Raw genomic sequence first — 24,342 nt, 5'->3', positions numbered from 1 at the left:
GGCTTGCTAACTTTATTCACGTGGGTATGGTTTCAATATTCTGACATTAACTGCACATGTCCTTAAAAAAAGAACCTTTTAATGGCAGCATGGGAGGCTCTGTTTTAGTTCCAGCTGTCTCAGTAGGGGAAGAACAGCATAATGCAATGGCTATCTCTGCGCAGAGGCACCTGGCAGTTCTCCATCTCCTCCTTCACAGCTCACTGCAGTGCTGCTGTTGAGTTGCACAGGCTTAGTTCCTCCGATGCCAGGTGACACCTCTCAGTGGCTCACTGTGTAGGGCACCTCTGTGACAGGAGAGGGGCTGAGCTGCTCATGGAGCTCCACCACAACCACCAATGTGCCTCCAGCTTCATTCTCCCTCTCCTTCCCCCACTACTCTTACCATCATCTTGGCAAATTCGCTGTTCACTTGCCATGCTGGCTCACATCTAGCTGAATGCCTGTGCTTTCCAATGATATTTCTGTTGACTGCATTTAAAGTGAACAGAATTATGGTGCTTATCCAGCCCCATGCCATTTCTATCCGTACACCACCAACCTGCATGGACCCTCTAAAGCCCCCATTCTTCTGATCTTCTGTTAGTATTGATTTCCTTTTGCAAAGCATTCTAGCAGGAGCACTCTAGATACTGAAATCCACTAATACCACCGCAATGTAAACACACCCTGCAGAATCATACCACTGCTGAGGACAGAGAGGTTGCCTGCTCCTTAGATACATACCTACTGTTCAGCTGGTAAGGACATCACAAATTTTGATCTCTTTTTGTCAATGTAAGTGCTGGTTTCAAACAGCGGATCAGGGTCTAACTTGCCTGTTAACCTCCAAACCATGACCTTTACTTCGTATCTTTTGTAGCATGGGATTCAGGCTCATACTTGTCAAAATGTATGCGGTTTTTTTGACATTTAGCTTTAATTCTCTGCCCCTGTCACCTTGCATTTTGCAAGTACTATCAATTTTCTAGCTTTAGCTTCAATTTGGTGTAACAAAATCTTTGGGAAACATAAAGACTCAGCTGGAGACTCATTTTTCAGAGGCTCAGGACTTGACCTTGTTCTCAGCTTTGCACAGGCATAGCTTCACTGATTGCAGCGTGATTGTTCTGGTTTAGGATACTCCTGGCATCGAGGCATTTTCAATCCTGATCTCAGTGCTCTGCTTTGGGTCCATTTTAACTCTGATGTATTTTGCACATGGTGCAATATGAAAGGACCGCTTAAAGTACAAAATTTTCTTTTAAAATTAATTAGAATTATTATCTATCCTACATTACTATCCCTAATGGGCTGTAGAGAACAACTGTCTTTTTAAACAAAGATATGATCATGCATTTACCACACACTTGCATAAATGCATATACTCGAGTATTTTTCAGAGAGGAAAGAGATGCAGGTTTATCTTTGAAGTGTCTCTTGACAAAATACCACCAAGCCATGGCCACCTTTCAGCCATATGGGCCTGAACACTACCAACATGCTCTGCAACCTGTTTTCAAACCACTTGCTGTGTTCAAATGCTCGCCCATGGCTTGTGGGCATTCCTCTGCTCAACTCTTCTGCACAACTCCTCGCCTGCATGCATAGACACCAAGGAGAGGCCCCTTGGCAGCTCTGCCTGTGGCTGGATGAGACACAGATCCCACCAGGTCCCACAAGGTACCTACTGGGACACACAGGGCACTTTTATTCTGAGTGACTTCGGGAAATAGGTGGAAACAAGCAAAACTGGGCCCTCGAGGTGAAACGTCTGTTCACTCAGGTTCATGTTTGCCATTTTCAGAAGCTGCAGGCACAAATCAATAAAAGAAAAAAATGCATTGCTACAATGTGAACCTCTATCTGCCGGTACCACACTTTCATTTAGCTCACTTGCTCGCATTGCTAGGAAAATATTGAAAGGGATCCTCTGTACAGATCTGCTGTTCCTTTTTTTTTTTTTCCAACCCAGCATTTAAATATGGTTTGTTCTGTTCAATTAAAATGTATTTTGTCTTAAGAACAAGCAGATGATCAGTTTCATAAACCCAGAGTTACAATTTTCCTTCAGCAGCAGCTGGTAAAATGAAAAACAGAAACAAAACATTTTAATCACATGTGTATAAAATACACAGGGTTCATTAAATATGATTTAAAGTTGCCTGTTTGTTTTGGAGACTCTTTAAGCTACTACTACTCCAAACTCACAGAACCGTAATGTGATTCCTGATCTATTGAATTTCGCAGGATGGCTGTAGTGGGTTCCATTATATATAAATTGGATGCAGCCAATTTACAATCTCCGATATATACTTTTATCTCAAAATGCCCTGTGAGTCAATTGTGTAAAGTACTTTATCAGGGATTGTTGTTGGTAATATTGCAAGATTTCATGATGTAAAAAATATATCAATGTCATTTAAATTGAACAAAATGATTCCTGTTTTTTTCTGTACAACATTTTTAACCATCTTCTCAACAAATTTGTTCAATAAATACTGTATGAAACAAACATTTTGCACTTTGTCCCACAGATATGATTTGCCAACCTGATTGATTTCCTTCTCTACAACTAATCTGATTTCTTTAGGCTATATATCTTCTCTTTTATTAAAGATGATGCAATCTTAGCTTTTTATCATACACACAACCACCGAACTAAAAAGAGAGAAGATTCCATGAACTAGCTTTGAAACCAAATCGAAAAAGCTGACAAAAATCTCATAAAGCAGATCCCAAAAGATAAATGACACAATGAAACCAAAGTTATACAAATTCAGAAACTTATCCACGCAGAGTAATACAGACCTGTGGATTTTTCTTCCCACAACAGATATAGAAAACAAGCAACTTCATCATATCCATGAGACCTTGTAAAAGGAGTTCATACTACTGCTGCACGCAATCCTCCCAATTCTTACTGTCTCTCATCATTGAGAACTCAGAGCCAGCACTACATTTTGCAGCTTTTCCCCGTTCTAATTCTTGCAGAATCTCATCCCAGTATTTCAAGTCCAACCAAAGGTACACATATTTACTTTTAAATGGCATCCCTGGTAAGACAACAACCTCAGACTCATATCCCTGTGCTTTTATTAATGGCCCTTCTATCTTTGGGAAACTCAGAGTCCTTCTTTTCCTCAGAATCTGCAGCTGTCTTAGCTGTGGACAATTTTGGAGTGCCTTTCTCATTTAAGAAGCCAGAAGCTTAGTACCACTGTCATACAAAGAACAATAATTGTTTTCAAATGTTGCAATAGTATTCTCAAATAACACTGAAGTGTGCCCGTGTTTGTTGCTTCTCCTAGAGTGCAAAATCAAATGAATTCCATTTGTATGCTTTGCAACCTGATCATCACATCATTCCTCTGGGGCTGAACTTCTTATCAATATCCATGACCCCAGTTAAGGTCCAGGTTTCATTAGGTGAAGCCATATACTTTCATTCCCAAGAGAACACAGCCTCGGCTTCTGCCAGGTTTTCAAGCACAACCGTAGGTGCTTATCCAATGCCATAGACAGCCTTTTCGTCATTTGAAATCAGAGAATAAAGGTCTGCCCACACACAGATCCATCTCAGGCCACATGCTTCTTAACAAAGGGATAAAAGATGGCTTTTGCAAGCTGCCTGTAAAGTTAACAGCTCCAGCCTCTGGCAGGTCGAGGAGGGAGTGGATTCCAGCAGGGAACCACAGCCCATGTCCTGCCAGCAGCGCTGCTCGGCTTGAGGACGCTCCAGCTGGAACACTTCCACTGGATGTTCGTGGGGATGTGCAAGTTTCAAGGAACACTGCCTGATGTCCAGACCCCTTCTTAAGTCCTTAAGGCCAGCAGCAAACAAACAAACAGGAACCCAACTCGACTCATGTATTTTAATTTGCAAATTGAATGAACTGAATTTGGAAGAAGGACAAGGAAGCTTTAACTACACTGTACTATCAAGGCAGAACCCATCTTTACAGCAGAATCAGTCCTTGAAGCCTAAATATTGCTCAACAGACAGGCAGCCATATCTTTCAAATGCAGAGGAAATCAAGCTAAGCTTACAACAGAGCTACAATACCACAGTGTCCAAAAAGACCAGTGCTGGGTATTATCAACTGACTGCTTCAGGGAAAAAAACACACATCTCAGGATGAATATACTTTTGGATGGTTTTAGGTTCCACTCTGTAAATTGCAATTACATTACAGCTTTCTATTCAGAAGTAATTTCAAAGGAGAGGGAAAAAAAGCCAGTCTTGTGCTTGTGCAGGGATCTGTCCCCTTAGGGTTAACAAGAACATGTGAGGCTGAGCATGGATGTAGCAGGGACAATGGCACAGCACAGTGGCATGGCCATCCCCTCACTGAGTCAGCTGGAGGGATGAAGGCTATCTCCAGGCCCTCACTGCACACACCACATCTGCCTGTGCTGTAGCACCTGTGGTTGATGTTGATTTTTCTCTCACTCCAGCTAATGACATCATTTCTAAGGAAGCAGGATCAGATCCGTGGTTTCCCATTCAAGCAGCAACAGGAGAATTAATTTTGCCTGTCTGGAAAGAATGTATATAAACTTAAAGCCACTAAAACCTCAAACTGTTAAATGAGGTCCCAAAAGAAGCTCACCTGTCCTTTTATTTCCCTATACCTCACACATCAGTCATCGAGGCCAGCCAAATTATTTATGGTGGCCAAAGAGCCCAGTTCTGAAAGATGCAGAGCCCCTGAAGCAGAAAAGATGTTCAGCTCTCTTGTAGAATAGGAGCTTTGTACAGAGATGCAAAGTCCTCATGTGATGCTAACTTTTCATGCTTTGACAAACACACAAATGAGCAGGAAATCAGCTAATTAGGCAGGTTACTATAACTGCTTATTTTATGAAGTAGAGAGGGAGGTGTTGAGCTCTTTTGTAAGATAATAACGTAGATGCAAAATTGCATGGAGAAGCAAAATAGTAATTGGCTACCTGAAGAAATGAATGTTATTTTTGAACAATAGGAAAAGCAACAATAGAAAAATAATTCAATACTTAGCAGAAGGAAAAGCAACAAACCGTAATACGTTCTGTAAATGTAAAACTGGGTAACACTCAGGTATATGAGGGGAGAGGGGCAAAAGCAGTGGCTGAGCCTGTGCTAAGCACAATTCCAGTTCTGTTCAGTGACTGCCTATCACCACTCAATGGCTCTGGGATCTTCTGTAAGTTTTAGGCAGGCCTTTAAGCAGAAAAATGACTTTTTTCCAGGACTTCGTGCACCTGAAGTGAAGCCCGGAACATCGCAGAGGGCCTGCTTCCATGTAGAAGGGCATATAGAGACTATTGCTCGCTTGCTCTCCTATACTGAGAATAACAAAAAATAGGAGCAGTAAATCATCTATTTAGGCATATTTCTTTAATTGCTTATTTTATGAAAACCCAACTGCAGACAAAACCGACATTGTATTTCCTAGGAAATTAGCCTGTCAGTGAGACCTCAGATCTTATTTAGCACCCAGCTTTTGTGCTATTGGTATAACTGCCACAGTAAGTCATTACTCATAATGTGACATGCATTGTATCAGTCTTTTAAAAGTAATTAAGGAAAAGTTGCATAGCTTAATGCTATGTACATACATCTCATCCTTGCAAGTTTTGCTTTGATAACATCTGCTCTTTTTTGGAGGAAGGTCAGTTTTTAACAGTCACATAAATCAGACATAACAATAGAAGCATTATTAGCTTCCCCAAAGTTATAAACTCTATGCCGCATTCCGGCAGAACATTTGGGTGCACAAGTCCAGTCCTGTGAGCATGTCAAAGTCTGTAACTTGCCAGATCAGAAACTTGGTGTTGAACTAGAATTTATGATAATGAAGAAACCTTAAAAATACAAGTTTATTTATAGTGAGCCAGTTTAAGAACCACAGCTCACAGTCCCTGGCAGATTTAGCTGTAGCAGTTGACAGGGTCACCCCTGTCAGCTGTGTGCCCTTTCTCCCAGCTGATTCTTTTCCTACCAATAAAGAGGCAAAGAATCAGTGGTGTGTCCTCTCCTCAAGCAGTGCAGTTCAGACTGGTGTGACTTAAATGGCCATCAATTTTCACATTAATACTCCAGGCTGTGAACTGCAGAAGCTCACAAGTGAACAAATGCATTGCTTGTCCTGCCCCCTCTGCTATTGTTGTGGTAAATTGCAACAGAAGGGTATGGTGGACATCTGGGGGAGGAAACTTCTCAAATTGTCTAGCTTGAACCACCAGTGTGTGTGAAAAACACCCAGAGCATCAAACAGAGTGTCCCTTCTGCAGTATGAATGTCACCTTGGATTAACATTTCTCTGTTTTAAGCCATTCTTAGATACTACCCGTACTGTGTTTAGCAATCCTTGGTTGTAATTAGGCTATCACAGAATTGTTGAGGTAGGTTGAGTATAGACTAGAGAGAAAAATTAGCAGGGAAAACTTTTGCCTCCCAAAATTCAAAAAGACAACGGATAACAGAATAGAAAAATCCTGGATGTCAGAACTTTTTTTTCTTCTCCAAAGAAGTTGTATTTTAAGACCTGAGGTCAACAGCCCTTTTAGTACATATTATTTTATTACATTCTTTGAAAAAAACTGACAGCAGTGAAGAACAGCTTGTTCTACAAACCCTGCTCCTGCTTGCCTGCCTGCTGTTCCCCTTTCCTTGCAGTGCTTTTTCACTGCCTTTACCTCATCTACTTGTATTTCCTTCAGACCTGCCTCCTCCAGAGCTGGGGTTCCCCGTGGATTGCTCGGGGATGGCCATGGAATAGGCTGGACGTCCAGCTCGCTGCCTGGCAGTGCCAAAGGGTGGGCAGTCAGGCTCTTGACACACTGCTGTCAGGCTCTGCAGGCTCTGCTTGGCTCCTGCTTCTGCAGTTTCAACAGGTAGCCGCTTCTGCTGAGGCTGCCTAAAATGCAAAAAATCCTTTTGCAGGCCACATGCTGGCATGCCAGGGACTATCCACAAGGAAGCCTGGCTCTAGGAAGGATTTGCCCACTGTCGCTGCCATGGCGCCTCTGACACCTGACAGCTCCACTGGGGTCAGAGCTGCCCACGAGCCTCACAGACTCTGGCCGGGACCTTGCAGCGTCACTGCCAAGGTCTGAACCCAAGGGCGTCAATGCAAAAAAGAGGAGGATGCCAACATTAAATGGCTTGCATTACCCAGTGCACAGTATGGGCAGAATGACAGCTATTGTGAGACTCCTTGATGGCTCACTTGGCATTATTCCCAGTGCTGCTTCTGAATGTAATACCTACTTCTGTGTATCAAACAGAAAAAGAGGGCAAAAGCAAGAGACTGGAGGTAGGAAGAAAAGACACAACAGCACCAGCTCAAGAGAGCACTAAATTCAGCTCCATTTTCAAACTTCGGTACTTAAAACCAAACCAAACCAGAACCAACCCTCCCCCCCCCCCAAAAAAAAAAACACAACACAACAACAACAACAAAAATAGATTTTTTCCAAACGTGGAAAGCATTTTTCCTCCTGACAGGGACATGATCAAGACATTATGCCAAATGTTTATTTAATAATATCAATAAAATTAAGCTGACACCTTCAAAATGAAGTTTCTAAATGTTACAAATGAAGGAGTTAAAATATTTTGCCACATTACCAATGGCTAGGCACAAAAGTGCCTTTAAAAGAACTGAGTAAGTAAGAAAAATTGCTATTCAGAATTTCAGGCTGATGTTGCTCAAGCTGTCTTTTCTGCCTAATTCTTATAATGGTGATGGGAATTTTTCTTTGGATTTCAGTGGAAGTACTGGGATCCTGAATAGCCCCAAGAGATGCTTAAGATTAGGGATTTGCTATTCAGGGAAGATATATTTACAGACAAAAGAAGGTGTAAAGGAATACTTTTAAGATACTATCACAGCATAAAAGGCTCAAGGTCCCAATAACCTCAATGGCAGGAGGACAGAACCATTAATTTCCCACTGGAGATTGCCTTGCTTTAGGGACATGGCTTAACGCATCACAGTATCTATCCTTTACTCTTATGAACATAGGCTGGTTTTAGAGCGGTTTTCAGCTGATTGAGGAGTTATGTAATTGCACCAATTACATCCAATTACATAATTAGAGTAAATAAGTAATAATATAATTAGGTGCTGTAATTTTGTAGTTATGACAGGTAGCACTAATGCTGATAAAATCCATTATGAAACTTGCTAAGAACTGCGGACAGGGCACGCGAGAACAAAACTTTTAGGGCTTTGTTTTCTAAAGTCTGTCATTCTTCCAATGGGCAAAATAATTAATGTAATTACTACGCCTACAGCCTTTTATTTTTGCAAATGAATGGAGGTACAAGCCATAGGCTAATTCATATCTCTCTCTGACTTGCTGCAAAAAATTCAGTAACTAATCATCTACATTTTTTGCCTCCATTTATCTATTTGCACCTATCAAAGCTTAGGTGAAATCTGCATGTATAAATTGCATCGCTGAAAAGAGAAGCCTAAAATTTGGATGTTAACCTTCACTGTTCCAGTTATCACATTAAACTGTCTCCTCTGACAAATGGACACAAGGAACATTCAAAGATTGCTGTATCGATGCAATACAAGTTATGTGCATCTCTGTGGGTTTACTAGGGATGGAATTTCTGGTCAAATGGGTCAGATAAGTTTTTTCTGCTGGAATGAAAATTCAATAGGGGAATCATTCATGCAGTTTCTCAGTGCAAATATAATGCATGTATACAGCTTCTCAAAATTTCTGTATTTTTGGATATGAAGTAATACCTGTCTGACTTCATAAAAGAAGCCTGGAAAATAAACAAATAATAAAACCTACTGCCCTGATTTAATATTCATTAATATTTCACCCAAGAACTGATGCAAGATAGTGTGCCAGAAGAATGGGCATCACTAAAAGATCTGAAGTGCTTTATTCCCATCAACATCTCCAAACAGACACTGTCTAAAAAGCTAGAGGTGAATAAACTATGCGTTGTTTTACAATACATTTTATACATAGTACCTTTTTTCTTAAAAATAAATATAAAATATTTTGTATGAGCTGGATAGCTACTGATTACTTCAGTCACTTCTCAGAACAGTGTGCTAAGCACTGAAGCAATTTCAGAGCTGATGGGAAACTCAAAATCGCAGCGAACATTAGGAGCTTGCACCAGTGTCTGTGCTCCAGAGGAAGAAAGCAAAAGAAGTCCTCTGCCCCAAGGACTTCTGAGGCAAGAGACATGCAAGCTCATAGAAGTGCCTTGAAACAAGCCACCTCTGGAACAGAAATGAAAGTGAACTTGGGAACCTGCAAAAATGTTTCCTTTGAGTGAGGGCTGTATTTTTTTTCCATTTGTGCTATCATCACCAAACCTTCAATCCAGATGCTTCACTGTTTCCTGAACAAATGATCGGTAAACAAGTATCACAGTCAGTCATATTTTGGGGTCCTGATGGGTCTGGACAATGAAGAAACAAGACTACCAGAAAATGCAGACATTTCCCCTGGTGTTTAGTTATACTGATAACCACTCCAATGTTGCTTTCTGGAATACAGAAGTAGAGAAGTACAATTAATAATTGGTTCCTAATCATAGTTGTAGGCATAGTGAGGATAACATTTGGAACTAAACTCCACTTTCTACTAAGAATTTACTGAAGCATACTCCAAAAATTGACCTACATATATATAAGGATGGGTCTGAACCTTGAGGATTAGATTTGAGTAGAAATTCTCTCCAAGTACTCTGGCTGTGAAAACATAGAATTTGATCCCTTAAAGCTACAGAAACAGCCATAAAGGCCTACCTAATTATAATAAAAACTTGTAGAGCTAGGAGAGCTTTTCCAGGTGTACTATTCATGGAATTTCATATTCAGTATCACCCTAAATGTAATTCTCAATCCTCCTTGTCCCCTTCAAAAATGCCCTGAGACTGAGCTGTTCTTCCACCCTCCCACACACTTTTCACTTTTTTTTTTTTTAAATAAACGAGAGCAAAGGTTTGCCACACTTCATCCAAACAACAGGTGACCTTTCAAGGATCTCTCTCTACCTTTAACCATTTCCAATTTATTAATCACCCACAGGTCCTGCCAGCACATTCTACTGTAAATTCAGACATTCTCCAGGTTTATCTTCCACTGCATATAGTGCTAGCCATACTGACTTCTGTAACCTTATGGCTTAATCAGTGGCACCCAAATTAAAAAATAAAAACTTCTCCCTCTCATTTTCGACTCAATGGTCAATCCATCTTCTGCCACAATGTCAGAATCATAGAATCATAGATCAGCTGGTCCAACCTTTAACCTAGCACTGTCAAGTCCACCACTAAACCATGCCACTAAGCACTACATCTACGCGTTTTTTGAAGACCTCCAGGGACGGTGACTCCACCACTTCTCTGGGCAACCTGTTCTAACACTTCACAATCCTTTCAGTGAAGAAACTTTTCCTAATATCCAGCCTAAACCTCCCCTTGTGCAACTTAAGGGCATTTCCTCTTGTCTTATCACTTAGTGCAGGGGAGAAGAGACCAATCCCCAGCTTGCTATAGCCTCCTTTAAGGTAACTGTAGAGCAATTGTACAGTAATGCTATCCATTACTGAGTGAAAAATGCTTTTGAACAATACTTCCATCCTCCTCTTTGTCTATAGTGCACATTTCATTAGTAACTATTGTAAGCCACTGCATGTCTTGCATCTTTTCTGATATGCTGGGCATTATCTTCAAGTCAATTCAGCAAAGGAAACTTCATATTCTTTTCTTGCCTTTGACTTCAAATGCTGCATTCCCTTCTGCCTTGAGCCTCTTCGCTATGCATTTTGGACTCCCATCTGAACTACAGTGTCACATCCCCATAAACTCCCCATCAGCCTCATTCGGTGATGAGTCAGTTCCACTGGTAAGTCCCAATTCCCTTGTGAAAGATTAATTTGAAGTTTGCCTCTCTTGTGCTAGATCCTAAGCAGAACTTAAATCTCTTATCAGGGACTTAGCTACCTCTTCCAGAAACACAAGAGTGGTTACTCAGCCTCCAGTCAGCTGAAAAGTCTTAAGCAATTTGTTTCCCCCTTTGTCTTAAGGCCAAAAATTGCTACAATGAATGTAGTACATCTTGCATATTTCCAGTATAATTTCATTATTATCATGCTGGGTTTGAAACACACAAAACGCATAAGCTACATCAGCACCAACAGATGATGACACCTGTAAAACTACCTCTGGGTGTTTAACTTTTGAATCTTCTTTTGGTCATAAGCAAAGTTATATCTCTCAAATTCTTCTAGCTGAATCTCATACTTCCAGGAAACTCCATTCTTCCAGTCAGATTATTTTATTTAATTTCTTAATAGTCCTTGTACCATGTGGTATCAAGTAATCTCTGGATCCAAGAGAAAGAGTCCTTTTTCTATTCACTTAAATGTTTCCAATTGATTCTGCTTCACAGAACCAGTATTTCTGCAGCACACCTACCCTAGGTTTTGTACTGGGGAATTTAAACTACACAAAGATACAATTACTAATTCTACATCAGCCACCTGTAGTTTGTTCAAACATTTATTTTTCTTTTTTTCCCCACTCCTCCATTCAATTTTCCATTCCTTCTAAACATTACAATACATTTCTAGGTCCATATGTATCTCTCCCTCATCCAGAACAGCCATTTATATATACTCATGGAAAAAAAACAAACAGAAAACAAAACAAAAAAGCCCTCTTTCAGAGGGTTTAATAATTCCAAAACCTTGATTACTATTAACCACTCAAACCACCAGTATTCTGCCGTAGAGCATCTTTGAGAAATCAGTACAGTGCTTGAGGTCACACGTTTTGGCACTTTTCTGTTAATGTTTTAGGTATTCAAACAGGAGTTCTGACTATTAATGCAAACGTAAAATACATTAGTGAATTGCATCAGAAAATTCAAACCACTGCTGCCACAGGATGAATACACTTACTATGAATATTAATGCATCCCTCAGAATTAAACATTAATACTTAACATGCATACTCTCAAAGTTAAAAACCATATAAACATTGCAGGGAAAGAGAGGAAGAAGAGAGTAGGAAGGAACAGACAAAGGAAACAAGTCCTAGAGCCCAGAGATGTTGATTCCATGAATTAAAGAGCATTTCTGAGATAAGCTAGAAATATTTTCAGGTATTAGAGGACAACTTGACACTATGAATAATTTCCTGTAATGGAACAGAGAATACAAGCTTTTGTCTTAGCTTTTCTATCTCACCCGTCATACAGAAGATCCATTACTGCCTAACAGCATAAATGCACTAAGCTGGTCAACGGGATTGGCAGTTCTAAATTTCCATGGACATAGGCAGCTCCTCTGTACTAGAGCACTAAATTCCCATGACCTGCCTTCCCACATAGTGGTAATAGCACTTATAAAAGCTCTGTTTCACCACAGCATTCAGTTTAGATCTTCTGTCTAAACACAAGCCATTCTTCAAGGGAAGCTCTGCACAGGTCTGTGCAATGTGAGTCATCTTCTCCAACTTCAGCCAGCTCCCTGTTAGGAATCTTGTCTAAACTAATCATTTTGGCTCTCAATGGAGTGAGAAAGGCACTGCCATGGTATGTCACCCCAGCCACCCTAGACACCTATCTTAAGGCAGGATAAATAATACAGCTTTCTGTGCTGACATCTATTTAAACCAGGTGCCTGACTTTCAGACAGCTGAAGTTAAAGGAGAAGACTCTTCCCCTTGGCTAGGCTGAGGACTATAAGGGCACCCAGAATTTCACAAGTGAGATTGAGTAGTATGCATAATGAAAAGCTCAATGAAAGATAACAGAGTAGATATTCTCCATAAGAAACGTGGCTCCAGAAATACATGAACAGCAAAGCATTTGGTTACATTCTCCTCTGGGATTCAGACATACGTTAGTTCTGCAGCCACAAATCCCAGCATAGGTCCTTACCAGTGCAGTAACTGACAGGAAGTCCACAAGAAGAAAATGGTACACCAGGCTATCACAAAAGGTAGTAAGAAATGTCCCTTGAATGCCACTCTTTGTGGGGCTGTTCTGGAATTCCTCAAAAATTAAGCCCCAAACCAGGTACCATTGACAACCCATCCCTCTCTTTCACTGGAAGGAACTCTCTTTGGCAGTAAGCTGAAAATGAAATATGATTGAACATCTCTCTGCCTCCGTGTCATCAAATTTCTGTCTCTGAATCCAATTTGAATCCAAAAAACTCTTCATGATAAAGAGTTTCTGCAGCTCTTCAAATCCCCGAAGCAGTTCTTGGTCTTTTCAATAGCTTGTTTGGAGCAGTCATAGGAGAAAACGCTAGCCCCTCAACACTGACCCTGTGCTTCACCATTCAGCAGGAGACATTATTTTTCTGGACAGCAGCCCAGAGACACTGGACAAAGCAGTAGCAGATGTTATGCATGCTCCTTTGCCTCTGGTTTGGGTAATGAGGGAGTGGAACCCACAGAGCATGACAGCGTGAAAGCCAGACTAGCAACTGTGGCCTGTGCCTTCATCTTTTTCATTATGTTTAAGACTGGGCTTTGTTGCAGACTGTCTAAGACACGTGAAGAGATCTTTAAAAATACAGATCGATGCCTCCCATTGTTCAGACAGAGGGAAAAGGACAGATATGCTCTGCTCTAACTGCATGGAACATCTCTCAGTTGCATAAAGTACATGCCCAAATTGACTTACCACAATCATTTGTGCCACATAACTCTCTGGACCGGTGTATTCAGTTGGATCTTTAACTTTGACAAGAACTATAAAGTACAAATAATGCCACATGTTGTGTTCTGACTTTATATGCTCCTCAAATGAAACTGTCTTGTTATCAAATTTGTCTCTCTCCAGTCCTGCAAAAGACATGAATATAAAAAAAAATCAACATAAAAATACCCAAATCTGTTAAATATGTTGGAGAAAGGAATCTAACTTAATTTAAAGGTTCATAAATTTGAAGGATCTTAATTTAAAAGCTATAACCACATACAGTAACTGCCAGGCAAGAAAATACCAGGCTAGAAGGCATTTCTGACAGAATTCTTTCAGCACAGAGTTTATTCTCTTTTGTGATATTTCCACTTAATAACAATAACAGTATAATAAATATGTTACAGTTTTACAGTGCCTTCTATGCTGAAGGCTATAAAGTACTTTACAAGTGTTGGGTCTGATTCTTTCTAAATGTATACTGGTTAGCACACAGCATGCAATCTCAGTCCTGATCTTGCGAAGATTTATGCACGCGCTTAGCACCAAGCATGTGAATAGTCCCACTTAAGCTGCAGTGGGATTGTTTGTGCACTTAAACCTAGCAGTGAGGGTGAGTCTTTGCAGAGATGTAGTTGTAAGAATTTCATTTTATTTTTTGTTGTATCCAGTCGAATCTCTGAAGAATAGTGCCATAGTGAGGAAGGAGAGGATTCACAAATGGTTTTCTCCATGTTACAGCTCTCCTCCTTGGATCTCTTGTAGAGCCTTCCACTGATACTAAAGCCTCTGTGCGCTGTGGCTGTTCATCCCTGTCAGTACAACCATGGAAACAACACCCAGCCTACAAAAAAAGAAGGTATTTCTGAAGTCCCCCAGGGGAGTGAAGGCCTGTCCCTCTTTGTGACTGCACCTCAAAATAAGCGCGATTCATCTGTGGGCTTTGTGAGGATGATTTTCATTTAATTCTTTTGTTCCCTGTTTCATGTCACCTTCTGAAACAGGCGGATTTTGCCGTTGTTACCCTTCTGGAATGCACTGTGCTGTGAAATAGCAAGCTGTACTTTCATCTGCATCACGCTTTGTGAAATAAAGTCAGCAGCTGCACCAACTCCATTAGTGTTGATGATGCGAGTGTGAAACACAGCTCTTCTCCCTCAGATCCTGGGTAGAGACTGCAAAGCCACCTCTTAGCAAAGCTTATCTTTTGACTCCTAAACCAAATCTGTTTCCTACTGAGAAGGAATAAATTTAGAACCAAATTTGGACATTTTTACAGACTTTCTTTCCAGAAGATAACCACCCCTTAGGTTCACACTTCATTTATTGAGAAATAGTTCATTTTTTGCCTTTACCCATCAAATGTCTCCATAGCTCAGAAACACCTACCACAGATGAAACAGGTCGTCTTTAGTATTTCCTCCTTTTTCTGCTTTTCACTCCTGAGATCAGCAAATGTATCAATGATGACTCCAAAGATTAGGTTCAGAACAATAATTATGACAATGAAATAAAACAGAAGATCATAAACAACTCGCGCAGCAAACAAGGGCTCCTGAAACAATAATAAGGTTGCAATAAGATACAAAAATAGCACCTCTCTAAAATATTAAATAACATTTTCACATTAGCTCAGCAAAGCTATGCATCTTTCTTTTCATATGCCAAATTCTGTTAGCCTTACTTACAAAAATAGATAGGGACTACCTATACAAGTAGGCAAAGAAGATTTGGCTTCATATGCCAAATATGCTATCTCTTCAGTACTCCTGTGGTCCTTTGTGCTGTTTCCTATAGCAGGAAGAGGAGACCAGCTTGTGTACCAGATGCAGTGTAGATGCATTACTGTAGTCTCCTCTACTGAAGATAATTATCTTCCCAGTACAGAAACAGGGATATACAGTTTCTAGTACCCACTGACAGCTATGATAACTCTTCTTAGTACTGCACTGTAGCACACAGGGATATACTGATGGTATGTTCTTGTGAAATATTCCAAACTGATGCCAAGTTTGCACACTGAACAACTGAAAACCAGGGGAGAGTGCCTGCATGATGACAAGACCAGTCTACTACACTCTGTCCAAGCAGAGAGCATTGATGGTTCTAGCACTATGCTAAACCAGTGCTATGGCTATAAGCTGGCTCAGGGTGGGAAGACCACTTTTTTGTCCTCCTAGAACAGCATGCACATGCACACACACGCCACTTTGAAATGCTTATATTCCTCATTTTACCATAGTTTTGTATGTTCACGTCTTAGCTATTTTTCTTCTTGCAAAGGATGGATTGGACTCTCATTAACACCTCTAATAAAACGGCATTCTATGGCAAACAGGAGACAACATTCAGTGTAAGAAGAAGGAACGTAAAATCAAGGTCCTTCTCTTCACCGTGACACTAACTTGAAAGCCACTGACTTTCTCAGCTTCCCACACAGTCATTTGGATATGTGCTACCTTCTGTGACATGCTTTAATGTAGTTAGCATCAGATTACTACTAAGTGGCAAGGGTCATTTTCAAAATTTGTGTTTATAGACTTCATGGGGATGGTCTGCAGTCCCTCTAGAACCTTCTGGTCTATGAGTTAGGACCTAGATTCCTACTGCTCACACAAGGAGCTCTTCCATCCAGATCTGAGTTATTTGTCTCTGGACTCTTGCAAGCTCTGATGAAATATCACTTGTGAGTTTAATCTTGTTATGGTTTGGCCCACCGAAGTGCAGCTAGATTACCTTTATTTATGCTGTTCTTCTTGAACTTAAATCATAATGCACAAAACCCAAATATTATGAATAGTTTTTAAATTAACTGCATTTTGAAGAAGACTTCAGGAAGAGGACTTCTACCATGATGTATAAAATTTTGTTTTGACTTTGATGCTAGTTCAGTATAAATAAACAACAGGACCTACTCCAGGGCAGATGCCAAGCTGAAATTCAGCTAAAGAAACACTTTAGGTACTAGAATGGAGAGTCTTGACATATATCCATCAGTCAATCCTTTTCAAAAGTTTGCACTTATAATTCTTAGTGCAATAGCAAACTGATCCAATCCAGCAATACTTCTTAGCAGTGCTTAGAAGGTTACGACATGCTCCAGTTTTCAAGAAAGGATAAACTACTGCCTAGAGTTTCTTTCTTCAAGTAATATCATCACACCAAGCATAGCTCTTCCCATTAAGTATTCCATCTGGGATGTAAAAATTACATGGATAAATCAACTGTGTAACATTAGAGCAGACTAGATAAAAATACTGTCTATAACCTCCAAAAATTGACTTTGGCATTCATGAGATGCACAGGGAGTAATGCACTTCCTCAGCCAAAACACTTACGTCTTTGGAAGGCTTTCTGAGCACGTCTCCCACACCACCACCATTTCGCAGGCCTTGGTTTAATACCGTCACAATACACATGAGCAGGGTGTCACAGGTCCTTTCAATTCCATCCTCCTCTTCCTCACCTATAAACAGGAAAAGATCACCTTTATGAATCACAGCATCGAATAATCACTCATCAAACAAAGCCATGATTCTCTAGGAGAGAAAGCAACTGCAATACACATCTGCCTTTTATATTCTCTAGCTAGAATTTCAATGATCATGCCTATCCTTTCGCATGTCACTGCTGGTGACATACTTAGATGCAGCAGGCATTTTTAGCCTGAAGAGAGAGAGCAAAAATCCCAAGCAGTTCTCCCACCAGTAACTCTGTTAATGACCCAGAGCTCCCATCTCTAGTCATGGGAGTATCCCTTCCCTCACAAGTACTCCCACTGCTTTCAGTATGACTGCTTTTTCAGTGGGCCTCCTAAGTGCACAGCTGACACGCAGAAGAGAAGCAGCATAAACACAGAATTAGAAGCACATTCACAAAGGGTTGTCTTCCTGTGAAATCATTCCTCTACCTACTAATGTACAAGCCAAGTCATGTTAGCATTTCAAATCATTCAGGAGGGGCTGGCTTTTATATCAGTAAATCTGTCCATGATCTTTCCACCAGAGCACGTGCCTAAGTGCAGGTCTGATATACATTAAATGAAAGACTCTCACTGACCTCAGCCTGAAAACTTGGATTCTATTCTTATCGCTGCTGCAGAGCTGCTGTGTGGTTTTGGCCGAGCCACAGAGGGTACTATTGTGCAGGAGGTATTTGAACATGCAGAGGAGCTGGGCTGGAACACAAGTCCCCGGAGGGACTCCCTCCGCCTCGGCCAGAATTCCTCCCACCACGCACTCCCATGCTGTGGCTGCATCAACAGCCTCCTTTTGAAGAGCCCTGCTTGAGTTTTTCCCGGTGTTCTGCAGGCTTGTGCTGAAGGGTCAGGACTGTAACTGCTGGTTTTCCTGTCTCCCTCTGCCTTTCTCTTTAGGGATACATTTACTTAAGCGGTGAAAGCAGCAATTCTCACTTGGTTCGCTTCATGCACTTATTCTAACACAGTTTAATAAATAACAACAGCCTGCTGCGATAGTTAACTGAAACAGCATATTTAACAGCCCCCAAACCATCATATCTGGGGCACTGAGATCCAATGAACTGACCAAAAGCATTCACATTACAGACAAGCAATTTGGACTTAGGACATGGGTTCCCAAACTGTGGTGAATGTATCGCAATAGGTACTTGCAGAACAAAGGTGGTATCTGCTGCTTTTGCCACCACTGCTTTTGCTACGCAAGCAAATTAAATGGAAACAAACTCCTGATATAAGAAACTCTTAGCAAAAGGAAAAGGAAAAGCAAAAGCAGACATCGGGATAGACTTCCCTGTTGAATTATACAGTTATTACTGACACTGCTACCACTAATAACTCCAGATAAAAACAAACAAACAAAAAAAACCTGCTCAAATATTGAAACTGAAAGGACTGAAACAATGAAACTTTTTTTTTTTTCCTCTGTCACATCTGGAAATTTTTTTTACTCACACTGTGATCTCAGTCATACCAATTCATCACCTCTGCTTTTGCATCCTGTTCCTATTTCCTCTTTCCAAACTTTAATCCCTTAATGTTTTTGGAGCTAATATTTGTGCTTGAGAAGATGACTGTTCACAACAGAAATCAAAAAAAATCTTTATAAAAGCCAGAGCTTCTATTTCATTTACGTAGCTAGAGAACAAATTTTCACTTTTCGCAAGACCTGGGTCAGGTGTTGGAAACAGCAGATGGTCAGGTTCTGGTGTCATGATGTCAATCACGGGGCAGTACAGTGGGATGACCTGAAGATTCATTTCAAAAATCCTCATCTGGTGGCCCACAGCTACCTGGCTTCTGAGCCTGAGCTTTGACACAAGCAGGGGCAACACATGAGTGCTCACATGGACCTAGCTGAACCTGCCTAGAGTGTTACCATGCCTGTGACTGGAATGAGCAAAGAAAATGTCCTGTTCTGCAAAGAAGCGTTTGTGCATCTTTCTAGCACTGGTCTCTATGGGCTAAAGAGCATGAAGGTGAGGGATAAGGCCGAGGCCACATACTTGGGATGTGAAATTCCTTTAAGTGGATTAAGCACTTCATCAGGCAAAGACTTAAGTGATATTGAAATGCACTTGGAGGAAAGAGTGGAAGACTCCAAGGGAGATGAGACCAAGTATTTTGGGGCTGACAGCTCAGTGCAGCAGAGAAGAAGCAGGCTGTACATAGGACGTGCTCTCTGAGTAAAGTACTGAGTAGAGTTAATCAGATCGGCTGGTTAACTCCCTCACCAAAATGAGCAATGACTGAATGCAGGCTCTACCAGTAAAACTCAAGGTAGAGGCACAATCTCATCAGAACAAGTGATCAGCAGTGATCTGATCTAAAATGCCAGATTTTTATGTCTCTGCTGTGGCCCTGAGATGTCATTGAGAACATTTTATGTATCCTACAGTCAGCTATCGATTTCTTTATGCTGCTACACCATGAATCCTACCAACTCCCAGGTTGACCAGCCTTTGCAAATCTCCTGTACTCATAGTTTCGCCAGAAGGGAGATCTGTCCCAGGAGAAGACCGAAGGTAGAATAGTACTTTTTGACAGGTGATTCACTGGCTAAAATGAATCTTTAGTTCTCACTAAACGTAGTTTCTCTAATGTTACTGGATGAATAAAAGTACTCCAAGATTAAGTGCCAGTGTACTTAGATGTTCTGTATAGTCCCCTTTCATTATTGTTTAATTTTAAAGAAACAGTGGCCAAGAAGTAAGAAATGTGAGATTTCTATCATTTAAAGAGCTTAGCAAAAGCCATACTATACTGCATCTCTTTTGACTGACTGATTACTTTTTGAATGTAGCAGCTTTGCCAATAGCTCTTGGGGAGAGACTGTTTTCTCTATCTAGTCAGACAGCTTCCCATTTTGTTTATGAGGCCTGTTTACACACCAGCTGGGGAGGAAAAACATACTTTTATAGCCCTCTCCCCCATACCCTTGATCCTAAAAGCTCAAAAATCTGTAGTGGGAGAATAAAGCATGTGAAATGGTGTTATACTGGAACACAGGATAGGAAGGGACCACTTTTGTCCTCAGCTTCAGCCCCTAGTAACCACACGCAAGTGTAGCAGTAAGTAGTCTAAGCCTGTGGACCATCCACTGCACACACCCACACTGCACAAACTTAACAACTGTAGTGAAGACCATATACCACAACTACAATGTGTCACAGGATAACAGCAGGAGAGATGGAGTAGCACTACTATCAGAGGTCCTGAGTGATCCTGTTGCCTCAAACAGCAAATAGAGCAAAGCACTCTGTCAGCTTGATCTATGGCAAATTCCTTCCTGAACCAATGTCTGGTAACTGGCTTGACACCAGTAGAACACACCAGACAAGCCTTTTATTTTAATGAAGTGTATTTAAAGTTGACAGGGTCCTTCTGGTATGCAGATCAGTTTCGTAATGCAGATATCAGAGTAAAACCAGATGGACTGATCTGCTGAAGTAGAGCAATTGAGCTTTTCACTTGCCACAAGCATGAAGAAACACAACTTGCCTATCACAGACATGGCTTGCAACAGTCTGCATTTCCTTGTATTTGCCACAAGCTAGGAATGCATGGATGGACTCCTGCCCATGCTTAGCTGAGACACAGTAACTCATTAAGAGACAGTTACTTGGTCCTGGATCTGGGCTCTTATTCTTCTGGCTACATTACAACCTCAGCCTAGATGCATGTAAAAAGTATACACAAGAGCTTTCTGATATATGCTACACTGTTAAAATCAACTTATGTGGCCCTAAATGGATATAATAGTGGCTCACTGTGTGCAGGTGAAGATGCTGCAGGTAAGCAGCAAGCTTTTCCTCTCAGAAAAGTCAGCTCAAAAAAAGAGACCTGTATGTTCAAGCATAATGATTCAGCATGATATTTCAACAAAATTAATGTTGATGCAATTGGAAATCAGGTGTGGGAAGCACTTGCACTATAGGCAAGTTCCCAACTGAGCTCCAAGCCTTCCAGGAGTTGAGTACTTCTGACTTCCAACAACAATCATCACTTTTCTCACACAGTCTCTGTAATAACAACACACAAATTCCTCTATTCTAATTGATCACTAATCTGGGGAGGTTTTGTACTAACCTGGGTTAATGACTGGGATGCTTGTGGAACAATTCTCTTTTGCACATGCACCCATCATTGATGTGAGGGTTGTAGTGGGGACTTCACCAATACCTAAGAAAACAGCAGAATATTGACGAAAAGACAGACACTGCATTGACAAAAAGTTTTAAGTCATTATTTTTCTAGAAGCAAGTCACTGATTTGAAAAGTTGAGAAAAAAAGCAGAACAAACTACACCACCAATTCCTCCTTCCTCAAACAGTCTGCCTAACAGCTCAAAGCAAGCACAAGGAAAAAAACCACAGTTTTATATTTACTGTATATCACAACTATTCCCATTTCATCTCCTGAAATTAATGAATCTACATCAAATGCTGCTACTTCTGGTTAGAACAAGATACATTCAAAGCAAGAAATAACTGTCAGATATGAAAATAATGTCACTTTTAAAACCATTGGATAAATTATTCACAAAAGCTGACAAGAAGGACACAAGCTGATGTTCACTTATCCTGAACGCAGAATATTTAAGAGTTTTCAAGGATTATAACACAGTTTGGTACTCATTTGTAAATATGTATGGGTTCAAGTAAAACACTAATTTAACATTCCCAAAGTGGGTAAATGTGTACATCAGCTTGATTTTATCAAACCAATTTTGTCTTGTGCATCTTCAACAACTTTCTGCATTTCAAATCACAGATACGAAAAAGTTTAAGGAGAAAAAATGAAGGCAAAATCATACAACGAAAGTAACAGTTTAAGACAATCTCTGTAACATAGAAAACACATCCACTCTGACTCTCTGTGCTATTTTATAAAGAAAAAAATTAAGCACTTGTCTTGGGATGCATAATGTTCCATCCATATAATCCATATACCATCAGCATATTTTCTTGATGATCAGAAATGGCAACGTATAAAGCCAGCAAGAATACGCATGCAAACATACCACAAAAATCTGTTAAGAATCCATCAGAAGAAACACAAACACACAGGAACTACTGCACTGGATCAGATCAGTGCTCCACTAAATCTAGCTTCCTTTCTCCTAAGATGGCCACAATTATTTTTCGAAATGAAACTTCAGATTATAAATTCTGCCCCAAAATGAATGGTAAATCAAATATAAGCCAACTTAGCCCTTTGAAGTTGATCAGTGGCAAAAAGCAAGGTCTATAAAAGAAATTTGTTAAGTTCCTTTTTTCCTGTGGTTATCAAATAGCTATATGAATACATTCATCACACTCCCCCACATCAACGAGTCTTGAATGAGCTTTGCCTCATTTGTGTGCTGTAGGTCCTGAAATAGCAAAGCTAGGAAAAGGCTGACAAACACAGAGTGCACACAATCTGGGGTGGATCCTATTAGTTGTTCTATGCTTGCATGCAGGTCTGAAGAGCTCAGCATTTGGGAAAATCATACCTCCAGGAATTTAATCAAAAGCTGTTTTCAGGTCTTTCTACGCAGACAGTTACTTCTCTGTCTATGCTCCCAGCAGGCTGGTTGGCAGCATGTACGAAGATCTCAACACACCAGACATACTTTTTTCTAGCAAAGTGAGTTTGTAACTCTCTGTCCATGTTGGTGAAATCTCTCATTCTAATAAACTGAAATCCTGGCTTTTTAAAAAACGGTTAAAAACCTTCCGATGATTTTACCGAAGACAGGATTATACACTAAGAGTGGTGTTTGTGAAAAACACACTGAATTTAAGAGATGCTCCAGGAAATCTCCTATCAGCAGAAGTGTGAATTCTGTAATAAATTTCTGTTGGATGAAGCTTAAATAGTAATCAGATGAATACATTAACTAAACAATAAAAGGTCACATGCCTCATGCAGTACACAGAAAATCCTAAGCACTACTTTTAAGGTGGGATGAGAACCAATAGAATCCACTTTGAGTTGCTCTTCCAAATACTTAGGAAATGCAGGAATTTTTTCTTTATGTTAGCATGAGTTAGAAAATGTTAAAAGAAAATGTAATAAATCAATTGTGAGTGCTGGATTTTAGTATTTAAACAGAAAAGTCTAGTCAGAAACAACCCTACACATGAAATTTTACCCTGAGACTTAATTTAGTTCTAAGGTATATGGAATTAGTTCTGCTTCCACAGATACAAGCACAAAATTAAAATTTCCCTAGAGCAAAGTTTGGTTAGTCAGACATAAAAGGTGTATTTTGGAAACAAATTTTAATATGAAAAGCAGTACCTGCAACAGGGGTCCTGATTTTCAACCTGTCGACCTCCATGATAAAGTCATCCTTCAAGAAAAGGAACCCAATGATGGAAAAGAGATAAACCAGGATGAGTGCTAGCACTGCGGTGAGGATAATGGAACGACCATTCCGGGTAACACTTTTTATCACGTTTAGCAAAGTCTCCTCTCTGTACACCAGATCAAACAGCTGGGAAAATTATAGCGTAGAGGAAAAAATGAATACAAATTAATAAAAATGAATGTATATAGATACTACATAAGAACATAATCTGAACTACTGAAACATACATCTAGCCATGTTCTGTAATCTCAGCTTCATAAACTCACAATTCACATCGATTTCAGTGGGAACTGGGGATATAGGAGAGATAATATAGCATGGAACTTGAAATTTTAAGACAGATTATAGCAAAATCAAAAGCTAAAATGTATACTTATATATGAGTCTGACCCAGACACAAGGTAATAGTTACCGACAAGAACCATTGTTTCCCCATATTCAAAACCAGGCTGGATTAAAATTAAATAACAGTGTCTCCATACTATGGATCTACATCCATAAATTAATTTTTCATGTTATTTCCCATCTGATAAACATGCATGGGCTGCATCTCAAAAATGCACTCACGCACACACATAATTACATGTCTGTAAACTGTTTCTTTGAGCTCATGGGTTCATTTAAAAGTCACTCATGTGAAAGGATTAGGGCCATTTCTTTTTAAGACAAGGTTAAATTCATCGCACTGTTTGTATAAAACCCCAAACTGCTCTTCTTTACCCTGCGCTATATGTTTTCCTAGTATTTAACATTAAAGAAAAGTATACATGAAGATAATATTGCTTTAAATGTCAAATGCCTCAAATAGCAATTAAATGTGATATGTGCTTTTCAAGAAA

The 24,342-nt window shown here is 40.2% G+C and overlaps 1 protein-coding gene across 7 annotated transcripts in view; it reads right to left on the bottom strand.

Annotated features, from left to right (window-relative positions):
* The window catches only part of ITPR2 (inositol 1,4,5-trisphosphate receptor type 2), a 276,712-nt gene that overhangs the window by 13,576 nt on the left and 238,794 nt on the right, over positions 1–24,342 (bottom strand). For 6 of the 7 annotated variants that reach the window (XM_067000431.1, XM_067000435.1, XM_067000444.1 and 3 more), the window contains 5 exons: positions 23,434–23,629; positions 21,235–21,327; positions 17,006–17,133; positions 15,057–15,222; positions 13,650–13,810 (listed from right to left, as the gene is read on the bottom strand). In XM_067000431.1, coding sequence (XP_066856532.1) covers positions 13,650–13,810; positions 15,057–15,222; positions 17,006–17,133; positions 21,235–21,327; positions 23,434–23,629 — 744 coding nt within the window. Of the gene's footprint in view, positions 1–7,505; positions 9,494–13,649; positions 13,811–15,056; positions 15,223–17,005; positions 17,134–21,234; positions 21,328–23,433; positions 23,630–24,342 lie in introns of those variants that run through there. The other variant, XM_067000454.1, reaches the window with a different exon arrangement.

This window comes from Anser cygnoides, chromosome 1 (genome assembly GCF_040182565.1).
Source record: "Anser cygnoides isolate HZ-2024a breed goose chromosome 1, Taihu_goose_T2T_genome, whole genome shotgun sequence".
Classification (NCBI taxonomy): domain Eukaryota; kingdom Metazoa; phylum Chordata; class Aves; order Anseriformes; family Anatidae; genus Anser; species Anser cygnoides.
This window is presented reverse-complemented; position numbering and strand designations above follow the sequence as displayed.